At 39.4% G+C, this 22,302-nt stretch overlaps 1 protein-coding gene across 5 annotated transcripts in view; it reads left to right on the forward strand.

The window, feature by feature from the left end:
* Positions 1–21,876, forward strand: part of stau (double-stranded RNA-binding protein Staufen) — a 252,712-nt gene extending 230,836 nt beyond the window's left edge. For all 5 annotated transcript variants that reach the window (XM_067154523.2, XM_067154524.2, XM_067154527.2 and 2 more), the window contains one exon: positions 14,745–21,876. In XM_067154523.2, the coding sequence (XP_067010624.2) occupies positions 14,745–14,802 (58 nt within the window). In that variant the 3' untranslated portion in view covers positions 14,803–21,876. The remainder of the gene's footprint in view (positions 1–14,744) is intronic.
* Positions 21,877–22,302: the final 426 nt, after the last annotated feature.

Consider the following 22,302-nt stretch of genomic DNA (forward strand, 5'->3'; position numbering starts at 1 on the left):
GATTGGAATGAGCAGTTTGCATATTTAAGAGAATTATGCCAGAGGAGTGATCACGGATGTCTGTGGCCTGGTCATTCCATCTCTGGAACTTTGGACTGTTAGATCGGCACCGTAGTACTGTTCGTTAAAAGTGAGAAAATGTGCGGTTTTTCATTTGATCGAGTATTTTATATGATAACAGTGTTCGGCTCCATGGCTAAACGGATAGCGTGCTGGCCTTAGGTCCAGAGGTTCCGGGTTCAATTCCGGCCTGGTCGGAGATTTTAACCTTAAATGGTTAATTCCCTTGGCTCCGGGACTGGGTGTTCGTCCTGTCCCCAAAATCCCTGCAATTCACACACCACACATAACACTATCCTCCACCACAATAACACGCAGTTACCTACACATGGCAAATGCCGCCCACCCTCATCGGAGGGTCTGCTGTTCGTCCTGTCCCCCAAATCCCTGCAATTCACACACCACACATAACACTGTCCTCCACCACAATAACACGCAGTTACCTACACATGGCAAATGCCGGCCACCCTCATCGGAGGGTCTGCCTTACAAGGGCTACGAAATTATTATTAATATAACATCCCTACTGACGTTTTTGTAATGGCCTTTGTTTACTTCAGTTAGGAAAACCACACGGTCAGTCTTTCTGAGAATCCCGTAGCGAAGCGCGGGTACATCAGCTAGTAATAATATATATATATATACAAACAAGTTTGGAACAAAGTACTAGTGGGGTGCTTAGAGTTGTAAAAATATAACCTCGTGGATGTCAGTAGTCCTCGTACTAAAGAAACAATGTAAAATAACACATATAAACATATATACAAGTATGTACAAAGTCTGGAGAGTAAAGAGTGATACTCTTTTAATGTCGAGTTGGCTTGACACTGATCACTTAAGCGGAGAAATTAGGTATTTGGTGTATTAAAGCTGTGTTGGTCAGTTGCGTTGTTGATTGTTGGACGTGAAGTTGTTTTTGAATTTCTGGTTGAGAAGAAGGTGGAAACTGCGTGTGGATATATTGATTCTCAGTTCTTAGCGGAAACCAAATTGGACCTGTTTAAATGGAGAAAGTCGGTAAAAACAAAAAATGGAGATAGGAAAAGGTTAACATAAAGTGAAAGGACGCTTACCTCTCGCTGCGGTGTGTGTAGTATAGCTGATGGTGTGCGATTGGTGGCGGGGAGAGAAGTGTGGGCAGAGAGGAGGGCAGGCGCGTGCGGGTTAGGAGGGGGTTAGGAAGAGTGGGGGTGGCTTGGGGTGGGGTGGGGCTGGGGAGCTTTTAAGGCGGGGCTGAAGGGTGCGGGAAAAAGGGTAATTGTCTCGGAAAAGTACCTTTGATTAGACTTAGGATTGAGTTTTGGTTGGCTGCATTATTGTTTCTGAGGAAAGTGATGAATAGATCGAAGAGTATGTTGGGTTTCTCTGAGATTTCATTGAGATTGTGACTGGCGTTGAAGTATTGGTCTAGGTGTATGTAGTAATTTTCCATTATGTTGAGTAAAGGGCCCTTGTTTGCTAATTCGAGAATGTCCATGTCCTGTTCGATATTGGTGAAATTATGGTTATAATCATGCATGTATTGGCCGATGGCTGAAAACCTGTTGTATTTTATTGCATTAGTGTTACAAGTTGTCCATTTCATGACCGTATCGATGTTTAATCAAGAAGTATAAATAACCACCTAATCGATACTTTATTAATGCCTCAGGCAAAATTGAATAAAATTAAAACTTACAGGACATGTTTCGACCACTTAGTGGTCCTCTTCAGCTGTATAAATAAAGAACAAAAAGAAAAACATTGACAAAGAACTTTTATTTGTGCTTATTGTCAATGTTTTTCTTTTCAGTTCTTTATTTATACAGCTGAAGAGGACCACTAAGTGGTCGAAACATGTCCTGTAAGTTTTAATTTTATTCAATTTTGCCTGAGGCATTAATAAAGTATCGATTAGGTGGTTATTTATACTTACTTCTTGCATTAGTGTGTTCGTGGTATCTGCTATTCAAGTTTCTACCGGTTTGTCCGATGTAGGATTTTTCACAGGTGTTGCATTTGATCCTGTAAACTCCTGATTTTAAAAAACTGCTAGTCTTGTTGATGTGTGAAGTATTGTGTAAGACGTTCGTGTTCTTATTGTTGGTTTTGAAGGCTATTTTAACGCCTTGTTTCTTGAAGATATTGGTTAACTTGTAGATATCATTGTTGAACGTGAAGGTGGAAAATGTTAGAGGTTTAGTCACTTCTTTTTTGAGGGTAGTTTTAGGGCGATGTTGGTGTTTATTGATTATCTTTTCTATAAAATGATTGCTGAAGCCGTTGTATTTTGCAATTCCGCGAATTGTGTTAAGTTCGTTCTTTAGATCTTTCTTGGACATGCTGAAGGCTCGGTGAACTAGGTTGTTGTATGTGGCTCGTTTGTGGGACTGGGGGTGCACTGAATCTTGGCGAATGGTGGAGGCTGTTTGAGTAGGTTTTCTGAATATTTTATAACTGAAAGAATCTGAGTTTCTAGTGATAGTTAAATCTAGGAAGTTGATTTTTTGATTTGATTCGGATTCTAGTGTGAATTTGATATGAGAATCAATAGTGTTGAGTTTTAAGAGGGTGGTGGAGGCATTAATTGATTGCTCATTCATGATTACGAAGACATCGTCAACATATCTGGCCCAAAAGAGAATGTTTCCAGATCTGTAGTAGAAAGCCGCCAGCTCCCGGTGACCAGCGCGGCACACTCAAGGTCACGCGCTGCGGCCAAACACCAAAGTAGAGTGGAGAACGTTTCGAAGGTCCAGAACCTGTAACGGCTGCGGGAAGCCAAGTACGTATATAAAAATATACGACGCCAATTAGTACAACCGAATGAGCACCCGTACTCCAGTTAAATTCTTGGTAAACAGTTGAACAGATCTGTTCGTCTGCGAATTCAAGCCTTTTTGATCTTCGCATGTTGATTGGTAGTGTTGTGACTTTGTGCAGGACAGAATGTGGTGTCGTGTCTAACAGAGTGTGAAACTGACCTCCAACATTCATAAACATTTTACATGTTTTTTATGGCTGATGATGACCTAGACTAAGGTCGAAACCGGTCCCATTTAAATAGAAATGTGATTGCTACGTTTCTTTCTTTTGAGTATTGAATAGGTTGAACCTCCTTTCCAGTTATTTAATTTTTAACATCAATAATTTCAATACGGAACAATGAAATTTTTATCTTTAAATTCCAATGCAGTGCGTGTCGTCCTTACCGAGTGTAGTATAATGGCTTATAATACAAAGTTTCTTACGGAAGATTAAATAGATATTGTTCACAATGATTATTCTGGTGATGAACTTATTCCTGAAATAGACTCAGATAGTGAAAGTGAGAGTGGTGAGGAAATTGTGATTCCCGAATCCGATAGGCCTATAGAGAAAAGTGAAGTGCCTGGTACATATCATTCTAGTTATTGTCCACCCGTTCCACCATTTACAGAGACGTTCAAATAGAAAATAAGCAGGATATTTTGAGTTACGTGAGTATTTTCATGAATGACGGATTTTATCAGTATGTGTGAGCAGACCAATCTATACACGAGTCAAGTGATAAGTACGGTGCCCCGGCCTTTCACAAAGAATTCGATCATGCAATCGTGGAAACCGATTAGTCCAAAATCCTGATATAAAAATGTACTGGACCGAAGGCCCTGTTATTCATACTACGATATTTTCTGAAACAATGTTCCGAATACGCTTCCTTCATATTCATTTCTTCACTTCGGTGACAGTAATCGTTATGCCGAAAATATAGATAGGCTGTATAAAATTAGACGTATTTTGAAACCTGTCACACCATATATCACACCTCAAATATTTACAAGAGGTAAGCACAAAGTATCATTTTTCTAACACTTATAGTTTAGGAGTAATTGTAAGTTGTATTAAGTGATGCACGTCAAGAGGGCCGGGCATGAAAATGGCCGGTCCAGGCATTCAAGTGTCCCGCTCAGAACCAGGTACTGAACGTGTTAATATACTAGAGAATATATATATATAGATATCGACCAATATAACAATCCCGTCTATAACTTAAATCAACGAAAAGAAAAATATTTTATTGGAAACCTTTGTCCCGCTCATCTGCGAACAGTTCATTAATAAGAGTTTCACTACCGACATTCTAGAACAAGACCCGCCCTTCCATCAACACCCTCCTTCTGCGAATCACAACGTCCCTCCCTCCCTGCCCCTCCCCCTCCATTACCCCTCCCAACCACATCGACACAGATACACAGTAAGCCACACACAGGCTTAGTTGTCACTGTGACTTGAGACCGACAAGGTCATCTCCATTCGAGACGACAACTTTTAGTTGCAAGTAACTCATATGAGTTTTCTTTTCGTACATCATTTTTAACTTGTTCTTCATCCACTCATATATTCCTTTTTTTCTCATTACAGATGTTATACACGTTTTATTCGTAGTATTGACGGTCTCACTACACTCCTCAGCATAGTGTTTTTATTTAACAGTCAGCAAGATCTATTAGACGAGAGGACTTTGTACATCAATGTGTTTTTAACTCACTATCATGATCACTGTCACTTCACATCATTACAATTTTTAATTTGTTTGTATATTATGTAATCTTTGTTTTACTACTGAAGATGGCCTTGAGATTAGGCTGAAACATGTATAGACTTTGCTTCATCTAACAGATGACTTGACTTGTATTGATAGGAGGATTTTATAAATATTTTATTTTGTAAAGTGATAACCGTCAATACTGAATGAGATTCATAACTTGCAAATCTTCATTTTCTCACTGAGTGTCTTGGAAGAATACAGATGCTTAGCCATCTCGCAACACGAAAAAGGAACACACGTATCCTAAACTAAAGTACCGTAACAATAAAATAAAACACTGTATTAATAAAATATAATAACTTTGAAGTTTATAATTGCACATTAAGACTTAAAGTTAAATGAGTAACTTGTGATGTAACCTTGCATTACTAACAAGGGAACATCCACAATGGTGAAGTCGCCAATCGCGATGAAACTTAGCAAACACATTGAGGTACATGTAAAAACAATGGCAGCATCAATTTTAGGCGCCAACATTCATTAGCGCGTTAACTAAGGGGGCTAAAAGTTGCGACATTTCAAGTTCCGCGCGAACAGCAATTAATTCCTCCTGACCAATGCTTAGCCGGAACACTGCTTTGTGCCACACCTCTGCTCCTCCTCCCCTCCGCCCCGCCTGGTTCAGCACCACTCGTTTCCCTCTCCCCGCGCTGCCGTCTGCTTAGCTGTCGAACAGAACCTGTGCTATACTGCGTACGCTATCAGCCTTCCTCATAGCTCTCCCTTGGAATTTCCACATTGTATAGGCAGTTTACATTTTATGAAATATTTATGAAAACATTTGCGACGAGTCCTTAAGGGCATTATCACTGAGCGTGTAAAAAATTATTTTTCATCTTCAAGCAAAGCACGGAAGTCACGGTGAAGAAGGTCCGCTGAACTTTCGGGAGCTGCAGCTTTATGACACGATTGAGGGTGAGTGTTAAGCAGTCAACTATTTTCAAATAGGTTTTGACGCTCTCAGGGAGATGTCACACTGTGGACATAGGCCGTAATAACGTAGATTGAAGCGTGGTCTTTAGGCCGTAATAACGTAGATTGAAGCGTGGTCTTTTGCGCTGCATGTGAAATTGTAGGTTTATGATATGTTGATACCGATAACTCTGTCCGACTCGCTGGCTAAACGGTCAGCGTACTGGCCTTCGGTTCAGAGGGTCCCGGGTTCGATTCCCAGCCGGGTCGGGGATTGTAACCTTAATTGGTTGATTCCTACGGCACGGGGGCTGGGTGTATGTGTTGTCTTCATCATCATTTCATCCTCATCACGACGCGCAGGTCGCCTACGGGTGTCAAATAGAAAGACCTGCACTTTGCGAGCTGAACACGTCCTGGGATATCCCGGCACTAAAAGCCATACGACATTTCATTTCATTACCGATAACACTCTCGTTGTTTTTAAACGAACAGTTGTGTTCTCCGTTGTTCCTGTCAATACATATACACGTAACGACATGTATTTTAGTTGTTTTTTTTTTTCGGAGCTTATAAGTTGCTGTCTTGAAGGTGACAGTCTCTATTTGGAGGACGTTACAAGTTTGACGTACAAGTCTGATCATTATTACAAGTTGTCCATTTCATGACCGTATCGACGTTTAATCAAGAAGTAACTATAAATAACCACCTAATCGATACTTTATTAATGCCTCAGGCAAAATTGAATAAAATTAAAACTTACAGGACATGTTTCGACCACTTAGTGGTCCTCTTCAGCTGTATAAATAAAGAACTGAAAAGAAAAACATTGACAATAAGCACAAATAAAAGTTCTTTGGAGACTCCTTTGATAAAAATGGAGGTCATCAGAATAGGTCATCTTGCCTCTTGTTCTTGTTTGGAAAAGATGTTTATTCTGCGCTGTCTAGAGGGTCGCGCTCAAAGACAGAGTAGACCCTCTAGACAGCGCAGAATAAACATCTTTTCCAAACAAGAACGAGAGGCAAGATGACCTATTCTGATGACCTCCATTTTTATCAAAGGAGTCTCCAAAGAACTTTTATTTGTGCTTATTGTCAATGTTTTTCTTTTCAGTTCTTTATTTATACAGCTGAAGAGGACCACTAAGTGGTCGAAACATGTCCTGTAAGTTTTAATTTTATTCAATTTTGCCTGAGGCATTAATAAAGTATCGATTAGGTGGTTATTTATACTTACTTCAAGTCTGATCAGTCGGAGGAAACCGAAAAGGATATTGAATCTAGCGAGCTAGAACCGGGACAAAGCCAAGACAGTGCCAGTTCGGCGGACACCGTAGACTTACAGTATAAAACAAGAGCAGTCAACTTCTGGAGGAGTGAAAAACAGAAAAATCTTAAATTTACAACTGTGCAAAAGCACTTCGTCGTTTGCATAGTGTGTCACAGCTCTCCGCCTGGAAAAAAGTTGTGGATGAAGGAGGCTCTCTCCGAGACAAATTTGGTCTTATTGCGATGGATTGCAAGAAAAACTTTGATGCGGAGTACCGTGCGTCCACCATCCATGACGCCACAATCAAACATTGGGCAATGCAGAGTGCCCACTCTCGCGGGCTCCATGACTTTAAAGCGTCCTCACGCTGGTGTACGACTTCAAAAAGAAATTTGGGATCACATCCCGAAAAATTACTGTCGTGACAACGAGAAAACTTGATAGGGAAAGTGACTTTATGGTGGAAGCCCAAATGTTTGTAGAAAACGTAAAAGAAAAAATACAGTTACACAGCCCATCACATGTTTTTAACAGCGACCATAGTGGCTTTAATTTGGAAATGTACACCGGCAGAACATTAGCGCGCCGAGGAGAAAATTCGATTAGCACGGTGGTCCAATCAATTCCCTCTACTACGCACAGCTACACGATTATGCCTACCATGTCAGCAGAAGGTGAGCTACTCTCCCCGTTGCTAATCGTTTTAAAGGAAAGAAATGGCGTTTTTGGTTCCCTTGTTAAGAAACAAATATTTTCACACGAAAATATTCATGTCGTGTGCACCACGTCTGGAAAGATGGGCAAAGCAGAAGTTCAGAACTGGTTTAATGACATCTTGAAACCAAGTTTACCCGATGGACAAAATATGTTATTGTTAGATTCTTTCTCTGGCCACAATGCGCTTGTTCATGGCACGGAAGTTGAAGTTATGAAGATTCCAGCCAGCGCTACAGCCGTTTGTCAGCCATTTGACGTGTATGGGTTTCGGATTTGGAAAACATACACCAGACGAATGTATTCCAGGCTGGGACTTATGAATACCAGCATCGTGCTGCATCACCGTAACACCATCTAAAAGTTGCAATCACTGTTACATTTCCAGCTGACATCTCTTCGATTCACAAACATGTGGAAGTACTTGTGGTACCGCAGTGGGTTCCTTGATGATCATCGTGGACAATTGGAACACCCGGTAGTGTATTCCTTTGACAGTGTTGGCTTGGTATGTTCTCTGTGTCCGAATACTGGTTTTGTCAAATGTGCGTGGTGTACAAAGGACTTGTGCGTCACACACTTCTACGAGGAACACCACTATTGTAAAGCATACGTCCCTTGAGAAAAGTATGGTGCCTGTTGTTAATTGTTTTGTTTCAGTCGTCTTTTCACTAGTTTGTAATGTGTCGAATAGACCCTAAATTGTTTTTGATTACTATTATTGATGGGGAGTTTGCCCGATGTAATGTATTTGGAGTCATTTATTGTGGTGCGTTGTAATTTTTTGTTGTTGTACCAGTTCGTACAATAGCCATGTACACTTTTACGTATTTAACTGCCATTGTACCCAGAAGACTGTAGTGTGATACTTTAATATGGCTACTTGTTGAATACATAGACCTCTGTCAGCTATAGCGCAAAAGTACGAGTAAGTAGGACTACAGCTCTGCCTGTGATTACGGTATATCTACTGCATATATAAATGCAAATCTTTATTTCTTTTTAAAGACATTGCTTATTACGTCAATCCTTCCATGTCATACTCGTATCAAAGTTGTCTATGCATTTAATTGATTTATGTTTGACAATCATGGCTGCAATTGAAATGTGTTGTGCCTTTCACTGCGAAACATAAATACACCGTTCAGTACAAGCACAAATAAAAACATTCTATCTAGATTCCTTATACCAGAGTACGTAATACGGGAAATACCAGCAGTTTCTAACTCGGAGTTTATAATTGCTGCTGTTCGCGATTTCGTTTCGTTATGACACAACTGATAGCGTACACAAAATGGGGGTAGGGAAGTGGACATGAAAAGGTGATCTGGACCTGTAACCATATTTTGATATCCCGAGGTACAACATCTCATTACATTCATTGAGATCCTCTACCCGGGCACGTAATTTCTTTAAATAAAAGGATATTTAATGTTGTTTCAAGGTGGGTGATCTATTTTCATAAATTTCATGTGTATGTCCACTCTAAATGACACTACCGACAGCTTCAAAGTGTTTCAGACGTAAATAATAATTTAAGCCTAGGTCAGACGCGGTACCTTATACCACGTTTGTCCACGCCCGATGGTGCTTAACTCGGCTTTGTACCCACGAATTGACAACTCACTGGAATTAGCAGGAATGAAAATATAACATTTGCATAAAATATGAGTAAATACGTTTAGGTTATTTATTATCATTATGTGTGAAACGGAACGTGATTTAAAGGATTTCAATAATTATGGTACGTAAAGAAGCAAAATATAACGCCGGTCTCGTTCCACAGCCAAGCAGCCGGCAAGCGCGAGGAGAAGGGAGGGGAACGTGCCGGGGAGAACCACTTGGAGGGTAAAAGGCGGTGCAGAGGGTGTGTCTCCAGACGGGAAGTGTGTGTGCCGGCTTAGCATTGGCCAGAAGGTATTCATCGCCGATCGCGCGGTACTTGAAATGTCGCAACTTTTAGGCCCCTTAGTTAACGCGCTAATGAATGTTGGCACCTAAAATTGTTGCTGGCATTGTTTTTACATGTACCTCAATGTGTTTTCTAAGTTTCATCGCGATCGGCGACTTCACCATTGTGGATGTTTCCTTGTAAGTGTTATTGGATTGACTAGGGGGAACCGTAATAAATTGTAACTACAAGAATACAAAAGAAGTATGATTTCACTAGAACTTGGCAACTCTGAAGCACGTTGTAGGCACACCAAAGTCACAGTTCGGAAAGATACCCCTGAATTAAATGTATTGCCAACTGCTGTATTGTGAAAATCACTAGTGTTAAATTTGCGGGTATAAGTAAAACATATTCTCTTTTTATGTAGGATTATAAATATGTGTGGTTTTTTTAATACTCCAGCTAAATAGAATTTTAGCATGTTCGAAGTGATATGAACATTATTTCTTATGAATTATCCATGATAAGTTTTGTTTGTCCAACCCTTTCCCAGTTTCTCTACAGGGTCGGGTATGAGGTGAGATGAATCTGTCGTGGTGGCTCTTTTGTGACCTGATGTCCTTCCTGATGTCAACCTTGTCAGAGGAATGAGATGAATGACGTGATATATGATGGTGGGAAGGAAGAGGGTGAAACCCGGTGCCGACACACACAGCCTACTACTGTCGAATAGCACCAAGGGATCTGTTCAACGCTTAACATCCTTATCCGACGGGAAAATCGCCATCAACAGCGTCATATGCCCTTACTCCATATGAGCACTGCGGAGAGGTTTGGAATTTAATCCAGGCTTTTGGCACGCAATCTAGTGAATAGAAATTGTATACCACCACCTACCCTACCCTGCCGGCCTACATTCTTCTGATGAAGACCTTTTTTTTTCTTCCGAGCAACAGGACTCGCATCGGCTAACCACGGTGTTCGACCGTTTAGACTTAAACGCCTTAACAATCGTGGCCACCAGGCGGGCTTCATCCATGATGCAATAAGTATTGCAGTAAAAAGATTCGAGAGTTTAATGGATGTATAACAGCCATGCTTCTCCAAAAAATACAAGGTGAATGGAGAAGTGAGCAGCAACATCAGATTTGCAGCTCATGAATACAGGAAGGGTCTAGAGTTCGCGCTAGCTTCCATACAGTCTGTGCAGTGTGGCAAGATTACCCAGCACTAGTTTGTTCACGAGTTTATGATGACCTGCCGAAGAAAATTACCGTTATTTTCTCGTGTAATTAACGCACGTTTTTGACGAAAAATACAGGCTAAAACTTCGGATGCGTAAATTATTCAAGGAATTTAGATATTTAAAAATGATTTACAATTCATTTACATTTAAAAGATACACCAAATATAATATAAACACAATTGGTTCAACTCATTTGCGGTTATCGTCATTTGGAGTAAAATTCCGGTGTGATATTTTTTCTGAAAAGTCAAATAGCGTTCATCAGGTAAGTTAAACACGTGGGTTTGAAGTATCGACAATGGAAAATATTCATTCCATTACAAGCTGACAATACGACCTGAAGTGAAATAAACATGAACTAATAAAGGTACAATTCATGCAGTCATAACAATGACATCCCGGCAATAAAAGAAAACTGTTCAACATGAGAAGGGCCGGGTATCGAAGGAGGGACCCTGCTAGATTTCCCCAAACCATTCATATCCAATCTTGTACGAATGAAGTGTCCATCCACCCTTTTTCTTGAATACGAACATGGATCACTCGTGGAAAATTTTGCTTTAGGCATTGTTTTTTGTTTTAGAACAATGTAAGGTGCAAGCGTTCTGCCATCAGCTGTTACAGCAAGCATTGCAGTACATCATTGTTTTTGCTTCTGGTAGCACGTACAATAACATTCAATTTTCCTTTGTTATCGATTGTTCGACTTTGTGGCGTATGGAAACTGATTGGTGTCTGACCTGTGGTTCCTATTTGGAAGATCAAACACTTTAAACAATATTCAAGTGTTATGCTCAGAACAGTTCAGCACATTCTTCACCATTTTAACTGACGCAACGCATTCGGCAGTCTGAATTATTGTAATGTGTTTTGTCCTTGTCCTTTGTGCTTGATCGTAAAACTTTTCGTCTGATGTCTACAAGACAGATGAGACATGTTCTGTTATATTTTTTTTAAATGTTGTTTTAATAATTAAATAATAAAACTTTTAGTATTGTAAAGGTGGAACATTTGACTATACCTTGCAAGTATGCACTAGCCATGCGCCTTGTTGGGTGTGTTATTTACCGGTTATGTAGTGCATTCCTATCTACGAAATGTCACTGTAATATTTGTCCCAAATGGAACATAATAATTGCTTTTACACAGATAAAATTGAAAATCTGCAGCAAATTAAGAAATAGAACAAAATATTTTACTTGCAGAGAATGATATGGATACATACTTAACTACCTTTAAGCTACTTTTTTTTTTTTTTCTGCTACGTGCAGCGCTTCCTTGGTGTTTTGTTTGTCTTAACACTTTCGTGTTTGATGTCCTTGCTCACTGAAGTTGTTTGCATTAATTAGGTGTCGTTTTCTTCATGTTGCTCATTCGTTTTGTGCCCCAACTCATTCATTAAATGGTATAGGCCTATTTATTGGTCCAGGGATCCTGTTATTTTGCTGTTTTAACTGCCCGCGCTAGTCATATGGACAAAGATAATTAGAATTCACAGACATAGCACTCCTATTCGTCAGTGCTAGCCCCGGACCTCAAGAGGGAAACAAGACGGCACGAGCAGCGGAATACAACATAAGGGAGTCCTGTCTACAACGCGTAAGTACGCATACATATTTCTCTATTAACGGCGGTATTTCTTAATTTACCGCAGATTTTTCACTTCACTTGTGTAAAAGGAATTATGTTCCATTTGGGACAATTATTACAGTGACATTTCGTAGATAGGAATGCGCTACATAACCGTTACTTACCAACTGATGAGCCCAAATTAGCACACGGGGGCAAAACGCTGGCAACCAGGAATGAGTTAGCTGGAAAATTTATGATGTCCACAATATTGGTCCCATAATAACCCGGTGGGGGTTGGTATTTCGCCTCATGACGTAACTGAATTTCACAGAAAACAGGAAATCGTTGCTGTTGGATGTTGTTACAGCAGTCATCATCAGTACTGTCATTCAGACGGTCATTACCACTTTCACTGTTTACACTTGAACAAGCATGTGGTCAGGTGTTTACAGAAAGATCGCAGTTAACGCTCCCAATAGCACCTTTACTTTCCTCTTCCTCGCTTGTTGGATGAATAAATTCCTTATTCGAGTAATCATCCTCTTCTTCACTTAAATTATTAAGATACAGTAGAGTCTCGATTATCCGACCTAAACGGGACCTGGACTACGTCGGATCACCGAAAATGTCGGATAATACAGAATAACTTTGAAAATGAACTGAAACAGGAAGGCTATACGCTAGTACTATAACGACATGTTTTACGGTACTCTATTTATTGAATTATAATTGTACAGTACATGCAGTATTGAACGAAAACATTCCAGATGTCTTACGAAAAGAAACTTTTCTCCATAGATATTAAGCTGCCTAATGCCGTGCCGTTTTTTTCCACCGATCAAGCCACCCAGCACTGGCGGGAAAATTAGGGTCCCTTTCATTAAACTCCTTCTAGAAATACACAGCCTTTAACTGCAGAATGGGGCCAGATATTGGCAGGCCCTTTTCCCGGTGTTGAGATAACCAAAGAAATAGTGCTTCACTTACTTTTTCGTACTCACATTGTTTCATTGTTTTTCTCTGCTCTGGTAGAGCACCACTTTTCAATTTCTTCCCTCTGTTTTTTCCAGTCTCCCACTGCAACACATCCAACACCATAATCTGAAGCCACATCTTGAAAAATTTCCCCTTTGTCCAGTCTCTTTAATGCACTCAACTTGTCTTCCATAAAAACAATCACTTTCTTCCATTTACTCGCTATACTCACAGAGGATATGAAAACTATAACATCCGCACCCAACCAATACTACAATGAACAATGACTGAAGACTCACTGCACCTGTCCTTGAGCAAAGAAAACCGTCCTACCGCCACTGGTCAGGCCAGTGTTTGTCCCATGGTCGCACCCTCCACAGCGGGTGTGCCTGAATTCAGTCTCCACCAAAAGATCAAATTAAGTCTACCAGTGTCGGATAACACGGAATGTCGGATAAGCGAAGGTCGGATGAGCGAGACTCTACTGTATACAGCCAGTTCGTCATCATCAACAAAATTACTTCTCCCACTAGTCATCATTTTATTCACACGGCATGGAGATCATACGTCGTAGATGAACACTGACTTCAGAAATTCACTGCATGATAATGAATGAATTTATGCACTATCTAGTGGTGTAGTTAAAAACTACTGACCGTTCTCTAAGGACTCGACACACAAGATGTTGCCATATGACGGTCCAGGCTGTACTAACTTGTATTGAAAAGCACGCTATCCAGATGATATATCGTGGTTGGCACGTCACATGTATATACGAAACAATGATACATTGTTGTCCGGCTCTCTGCGGGTTATTATGAACATCATCTGCTCTCGCGTATACAGAAATAGTTGGACCTCCTTTCCTCACCAGTCTCAAACTGGAAAGATGATCTGTGGCTGCTGCAAGGATGGCATTCTGCTTGAGATACAAACAGCAAATAGCGATAAAGAGAATAAAAGGGAGATATGAAGAAATTTTGGGAGCTCCTGTGACAGGCGAGTACTGCCACTCCGCCCCTCTAGAATATGAATATTGGAGTGGATCAGGTAGTGCCAGATAGAATTCTCATAGTTATTAGTTGTACATAGAAAGACAGCAACATGAAAAAGTAACTTAAAAGGATAAACTGAGGGACAGGTCAGTCACTTTCCTTTTCCAATCTTAGACCATTTGTTTTCTTATCCAACACTTCCCACATCATGACTGAAGATCTGTCAGGTTGGCCCTTCAGCGAGTGTTGATCGCCCTTCTGAGGAAGTTGAGATGTAGAACTGGGATTGATGCAGAGAGGACGTATCTATATGGAGGTTGCTCTTTGATACTCTTTCTCTTGCTCCCTCTGCCCACACTTGCTTGTCGTGGTTGGTGTGTGTGTGTGTGTGTGTGTGTGTGTGTCTCTCTCTCTCTCTCACACACACATTTGATTTATTTGTTCCTTCTTGCCAGATTTTTTAAAATTTATTTCTGCTTGTTTTGTTAAAATGTTGCCTTAATATATTAAGTAAATTCTGTACTCTTGTTTCAGGCTACATCTCAACCAACCAGCAATGCCAAAAGCAGGTGGCATCTCACTTGGCAAGTAAGAGAAACAAAACATGCGACCATTTTGTCTCTAAAAGGCAACGATACGAGTGATATAAAAGTCCTTATTAACAAAATCATGCCTACCAGAATATAAATATGATACATACTATGTTTTTAATAAAATGTAATTTTAAAGGCACTAAAAGTACATTTTGATTCCAGGACGTGAATAAAACAATGGTTTTATTCAGTGCCTGTAATATATACCTATAAGGAATTTTGTATCATCGTCAATTCCAGATTGTGTTTTGTCCGCTCATCCCCTTGCGCTTAGTAGGGCCGCAGCATAAGGGGAGATGGAGCATTGTCTTGCAGCGTGGGATCAGAACCTCTTTTTGGCCACTTGTTAACTCCTTGGTTTTATTCTATGAAAGGTTATTACAATCAGTGTATTTCTTCAGCAAGGCTTCAACGTTGATCAATTGATAGACTTTCGTCCTTCGTCGTAATACACTTCAAGGATCAGCTTTTTTAGGAATCCTGCAAGAACTATTCTTGGAGTTCTTCTGTTTATAATCTTGCTCTTTCCAAGTTTCTCCTGGATCAGTCTGCCCTAGTGTACCAAGCCAGGACTATACTGTCAAAGAACAGTGCAGAAAGGGAAGGAATATGCATAGTAAGAACTCCAAGAACAGCCATCGCAGTATTCTAGAAGCAGCTGATTCTTGATGAAAGGTACTACAACAGCTGTTGGAAATGTTGCTTGGTCGGTATTTGTCGCACACTGCTGAGAAGCCTTGCTAAGGGATTCAGGCCTTGTTTATACAGAATTGATGTATTTTCCTAATCGCATTGAACTATTTTGACAACTTCACAACAATTTTTAGTTGTGGGAAATTGAGATGATGTTTTGCCCTCTTGTTGCACACCACTTAAGGAATGAAACTCCCTTTCCTTGTGTGCAGCTTGTAATTTTTGAATCAAGGTCCACAAATATTTTTATATATATACTGACAGGGTGTCTAGGCTACAGGTATAAAAAAATACATGCTTATATCATAATTCAATGAGATGTGTTAAATTTACAGAATAACTCTAAAAATATTTATGCACATTAGTACATTTCACTGTGGGCACCAGTTTTAGCTCTATAGATGTCTTAAGTGATATACTAGCTCTTGCCTCATGTTTATAATCATTTGAGGCATTGCAAGCTCGATTGTTTCAATGATAGTCTCAAATCAGCCAAATCTCTGAACTTATCTCCTGTATACCAGATTCTTGATAAACACCCAAGCGAAAAAGTTGAAATGGTTCAAATCAGGAGATTGAGGGAAGATAGGCAAGTATGACTCTCTAACCTTATCCAGTGTGCATGAAAAGTATAGTTCAGAAATGTGGTAACATCTCTCGGGGAGCAGCATACAACTTGACAGCAATACAAGATGTTGTCAATCAAATCTGACAGATTGTCATTTGATAGAAAGTTAACCTGTAAAAATATACCGAACAGTTCTTCTTTTATAAGCTGTTATTTTTTTATATCTCTAGCCACACTGTACATTCTTTATGAGGAATTTCGTTTTGATATTTGTGGTTAACAGTATTATTAGGCTAAAAGTTTGGTTTGATTCCCTGCTGCACAAATTGTAGTAAAATTTACTACAAACCTGTAAATTGATTTCACTGTTTAATCTATGGGGCTTTTAAACTTAGAAGTTTAGAAAACAATAATGCTTATTGTGTATCGTGAAAATATTTCCCAGAATAGCTGGATATTGTGAAACTTTACCTGTTGTATGACATGTTGGATGAAGACTTTGAGGGAAGGATTTGACTGCACACTTTCTCTAGTATTTTATTATCATAATAATTATTAATAATTGGTCAAATCTGTTCTGCTCTCCCTCCTCCTCCTGTATGAAGTAAGATATACATGAAATTGTGTTTTATATAATTGTGCTTATATTTAGTAGAAATAACAATATTATCTTTATAACAAATGTTCTAGTATGGTAGTGTTTTTAAAAGACAAGAGTGGTGGGCAAACTACATTTTTATTTCTATTTTTGTTTAAAGAAATGGTCGGGTCAAAGTCGCTGCAATGGGCTTTACTTTTATCACCTTGTCAGGCTGTATTGTACAGATTATCACTATTGGGTGGATACTGATTATGTATAAGACAGCAGGCAAATACAAGTTTGTTTGATATTGGATGAAACAGAGGAGAACAAACCACCTTATTAGTTTAGTCCAATAATAAGCTATCCATCGTTCACTCGTCCAGTACCATTAGTCGTATCCTAGAACCACATTGGTGGCACACATTGTCGAGATCAAACGCTGTTTCGTTGTTTCTTCCAAGGATTACCCTCATTTCGTTTGTCGGTTTCAAGTCTTCATCTTTGGTGTTCAAGAAGTTGAGGGCCCTCGTGGTTAAGTCAACACCATGCTTTTGATTTCTGAGTTTAGAACATCTTAGTAATGTTTCCGATGCACTCCTAAAGATCTTTGTCCATCCTTCAACTGAGAATACATGAATGATCATCTTCGGGTGGCTAAATTCACAACCATTGAAGTTCGCATCTGATGATAATACCCACAGTACTGTTATTATTCACTGGTGTTAGCCCGGCAATTTTGACATTTAATTCTTAAAATACTCCTCAAACAGGCTGATATTTCTCCAGTATGCTCATAAATGTTATGGTCCCATCTGTTCGTCAGGATGTAAATTACTGTAGCACGTCGTCGTATGTCCGATCAGGTCGACATTTCTTGGGCTGACCATGAGGTCTGTTTCGAGATAGGGTGAGATGAAGTATTTTCACCTGAGCTGTTTCTTCCTGGCATAAGACGTGACTGGGAAACATTTTGTCCAGAGTCAAAGCAACGCTTTGTTCTGATATTTCACTTTTGACACACTCCAGTGAGGTCAGGACATGGCATGCAGCATGACTGTCGTTGGCCAGCATTCAGAGCCTCGTAAACTTGGGACTTGAGATGAGTAGGCATGCAGCGGGAGAACTGCCACATTATGCAGTGCCGAATATTGCAAATGGAACAGTAGTGAATGTCTTAGCTCCTATGTGCACCATTAAAATAATAGATTGGTACAGCACGAGGGCTGAAATTCTTCCATGTCCTTACCACATTGTTCTTGCAGAATATTACATAAATGATTGAAAACAGTGAGCAGTTGAATAGCGTTGAGATGATGCTCTATTTCCTGATAGCACAATACTGTGAAAGTATTTCTTAGTCTTAAACGTTAATTGGGTTTCGGATAAATGAGGAGTCGATCTTATTCTCCGCAGCATCATTCTCTCTCTCTCTCCTAACGAGGGAGTTGCTGGTGTTTCCATTGGTGTCATGCAAAAAAAAAAAAAAAAAAAAAAAAGAAAAAAGAAAAGTAGAACTTGGGTATGTTCCTTGTTATATATTTGTACTTTATCAACAATCTAAATCCGCCAGGAAGAGTGGCTTAGACGGTTGAGGTGCTGGCCTTCTGACCCCAGGTCAGGTAGGTTCAATCCAGGCTCAGTCCAGTGGTATTTGAAGGTGCTCAAATACGCCAGCCTCTTGTCGATAGAATTACTGGCACGTGTAAGTACAGGGTCTTTATTTATGCTTGGCAAGGACTTTCTCGCTCGACCTTGGCTGCCGATGACTGGCCGCTGGCGCGCGCGCGGTTTCCAGCACTTCCTGCATTTGCTGAGTGCTGAGCTCCGAGATAGTAGGGTGTTCAATGAAGCTACTGCGTACTGTATGTCGTATTGTATAGTGTTTTATTGTGATTGTGTATAGTGCTGTAATGTATGTGAAATATTCTTTACGTGAACATGTATATCTGCACAATACTTACATTAAGTGCAGAAAATCGTGCACTAGGACAAGGCAAAAGTTTCGGGCAAAATTTCCAGGGAGACCCATTCCTATCAATCGGACAATAAAACAACTGGCCAAGAGATTTAAACGTACAGGTTCAGTAAACAATAAAAATAGACGTAAAGGTCGTTTTCTCCTTACTGAAGCGTGTTTGGTACGAGGATCATAAGTAAAAATCTGTGGCCCCCTCATAGCCCAAATTTGACGGCATGCGGCGAATGTTAAAAAATGTAGTTTATGGGAAAAACCCTCATACACGAAACTTAAAGACAATATAAGAGCTGCAATTGCATCCATCAGTGCTGAAGAACTTGATAGAGTAACCAAAAACTTTATTAGGAGATGCCGATTATGTTTGGCAGCGTATGGGGAACATTTTTAGCATAAACTGTAAAAATGGTGAGTAAAACGCATGATAATGATTTTGGGCATAAACTGTAAACATGGTGAGTAAAATGCATTATAATGATTTTGAGCACTGTATTCTGCCATACATACTCATGCGCGGTAGCCGGCAACTGAACCGTAACTGGCGACCAAGGCCGAGCGAGAAAGTCCTTGCCAAGCCTAAATAAAGATCCTGTAGTTAGTGGAACATAAAAGCAATAACATTATTACAGTCTAAATACACCAGATTCCTGCAACACATGCCAGACAACTAGATATGATTACCAAAGATTAAAGAATTGATCTGGTAGTACATACAGAAATCATCTTCACCGTTTCCCATTTATGCCACACATTGCCTACAGCGCTTCAGTGGCACCCTCACCCAGGCTAGGTATCTGTAATTTTCAGTGCCATGGTGAGTTTCGCAACAACTTTTGGGGGATCCTCAAATAAAACTTCATTGTTACTATTCTTATTATTCTAATTCTTTGTATAATACTATACATTGGATATTGTAATTGGAAAAAATATTTTTTCCTCATAAATGCTCGAAAGATCATCCTCTCCTCCACTGTATGTTTTGAACCATCATCACCCAGCAAATTTGTACACCACACCACTTGACAGGTTGAGACAACTCTGATTTATTTTTTAAAATTGCTCCATGGACGTTCTAACCAGAAATAATTTATTCTGGAACATAGGGTTCAAGTATTGAGCCATAAGTTCTAAATTCTGTACCACCCGGCATTTTATTGGAATTGCTAGCAACTGTGGGTAAGACGACCTCCCTGAAAAAGAGCTCAGAAAATGATCATGATCATAGTGCCATAAAGAGGGGAGGTAGTTTCCATTGCTTTCCTCACTGGGCCAGAAAGTACTTCTGTAGAACATCTGGCCCATTCCTAACATCCTGATGCACTAGTTGTGCTTGGAATGGCATTACTAGCACCACCCAGACCTTGCCAGCATCCACACTCACGGCCATAAACGATACAGAAGCTACCTTTTGATCTGGCCTGTGCCAAAATACAAGATGTAGCTATACTCCATCGATCAAGAAATAGCACCAGGCAGCGTAATGACCTTCATTGGCATCATACTTGTCTGAAATATCATTTGCATCAATCTGCCCAAAGCATAAACTTTTTATGCCACAAGTAATATACAGGAAGCTATGTTCATTGCTTGTAATTAAGATCTACAAGTTCAACTTTGTTTGGTTATACACTAAATCAAAAATGATATAATTAATTCAAACTATCAAAACCAAGCACAGAAATCTGTAGATCAAAACTTCATTGAACGATGTAGCTAATTTTCCTGCATTGGTATGCTTTTAATGGGAAATACAAGCGTCTGAACCATTGTTCTATATATATATATAGACAAGCTTGGCATTGGCACAGTTAAAAATGTTGAAGTCAGTTGACATGTTTGGCAAGCCTTGGCCTGCTGACCTTGCTTTGTAATGGACCTAGCAACTACAGTGCTGCCTGTGGGATGTGGAGCTTGCTGACATTCCTTTATCGGAGAAAGCCAGAATGCTTGGGAGCTTATTGGATCATTCTTTGAATGTGGTTTGTTTTTTTGCCTGTTTAACATCTGAAGTAAGGCATAAATATCAGGCCCACCTTCAGGCAAGTGAAATATACTGTATATATTTACATTTTGACTGCTGAGCACTTAACTGTGCTTGGCGAGAAAAAAAACACACGAGGTTAACAATCTTATTTAACAAAGAACAGTTTTATTATATATGTGTGAATAAATATTTGTCCATTCTTTTTTTAAATTATTCCATAAATGAACAATTCTGGGAAACATTATCCAGTTTCATTTTACAACAGTGTTAGTTACGTGCAGGGAGTGGTAAAGTTATAAGAAGTATCAATTCTTTCCCAGTCTCTGAACATACTGTATAAGTTCAAGTTAGCTTTTTGAACAATATATTGTTTTTATTTTTTAAATGTTAAAAAAGGCTAATTTGAAGTAAAATATATTTCAAATGAAAACATGAATTTTTGTCTGTGTCTTTAAATGCTTTTTGCCCCCTGAGATCAAATTGTCTGGGACTAAGCAACCAAGTATTTTCAGTATTTTAGAGAATTATTGAAAATAATGTTTTGTTTATAATGTTTTGACTTTTTCTCCCCATTTTGGAAAGGAACTTATTTATGTTGATTTTTTAGTTGCTAAAAACTACAGAGGGTTCAGTGTTTTTTATTGTATTCTTTATGCATTTTCTGCTTTGATTGCAGCAATTTAACAAAATTTATTTTCTGAAAACATTTGCATTGCTTCTACAGCCTACGCAAGTTTTTAACTCAGTAAAGCCTGATTAGGACAATTTTCAACATTATATGTGTATATTTTGATATTCATTTGTGTAAAGTATTTTTCTTTATATATTTTTTAATGTTGAAATATGTTGTATTGGTTAATCGGAATAACAGAGCTTTTGAAGAGGGACTTTTCTGCATAAAGAAAAGGTCTGTCAAGATACATTTTTCTAGGTTTCCTCTCTTGAACAGGGTTTACTGTGTGATTTTTAAACTTCTACGTCTACTACAATATCGATCACTTCAAATTGTTTCAGTGTAGTGAACTGATTATATAGCAGCAGATTTCTAGCCACAGCAAAATGTCATGTTGTATTGTAAGTGTACTGTGTTAATTGCTGTGAAATTGAAGACAGCTCAAGAGTTGTTTAGGTGATGGGCTATCCCAAATCTCTTACAGGCTGTTTTCATGTTCAGCATTGCACATATATAGCATATAATTCAATTGTAGTTGTAAAGAGCATTATCTGCCTCCTTAGATACTGAAATCAATAAACAAACCTTACAAGAAAAGTAGTAGTGTACAGTCATTCACCTCCTCTCTCACCAGTTCCTACCTTCTGCGCATAGAGCAACACTGAAGAGACAAAAGATCTCAGCAGTTTGAGTAACAAGTACAGTGTTCTCCCCAGAAATTTTCGTCGGTCGGGTGTCAAGAAAGAGTAGCCGGGTGGGGGAATACAGCGTAAAAAAGTGGATACGATAAAATTTCCGTGTATTCTCCTCATGGCAATAATATCAGACAGGTAAGCATTAACTGCAAAATTGAACTATTTTAGTGTTATCACAAACAACCACATAAGAGTATTTTGAACTTCTACTGTTCATAATCATGTAACACAGGGGATTATTTCGTTGCTGTGGAGTGCCATACGGGTTTGAGACGTCGTGCAGAATCGCATACAAATCCACACTAATCCAGACACCGCACTCGCACAG

This window comes from Anabrus simplex, chromosome 10 (assembly GCF_040414725.1).
Source record: "Anabrus simplex isolate iqAnaSimp1 chromosome 10, ASM4041472v1, whole genome shotgun sequence".
Lineage (NCBI taxonomy): Eukaryota > Metazoa > Arthropoda > Insecta > Orthoptera > Tettigoniidae > Anabrus > Anabrus simplex.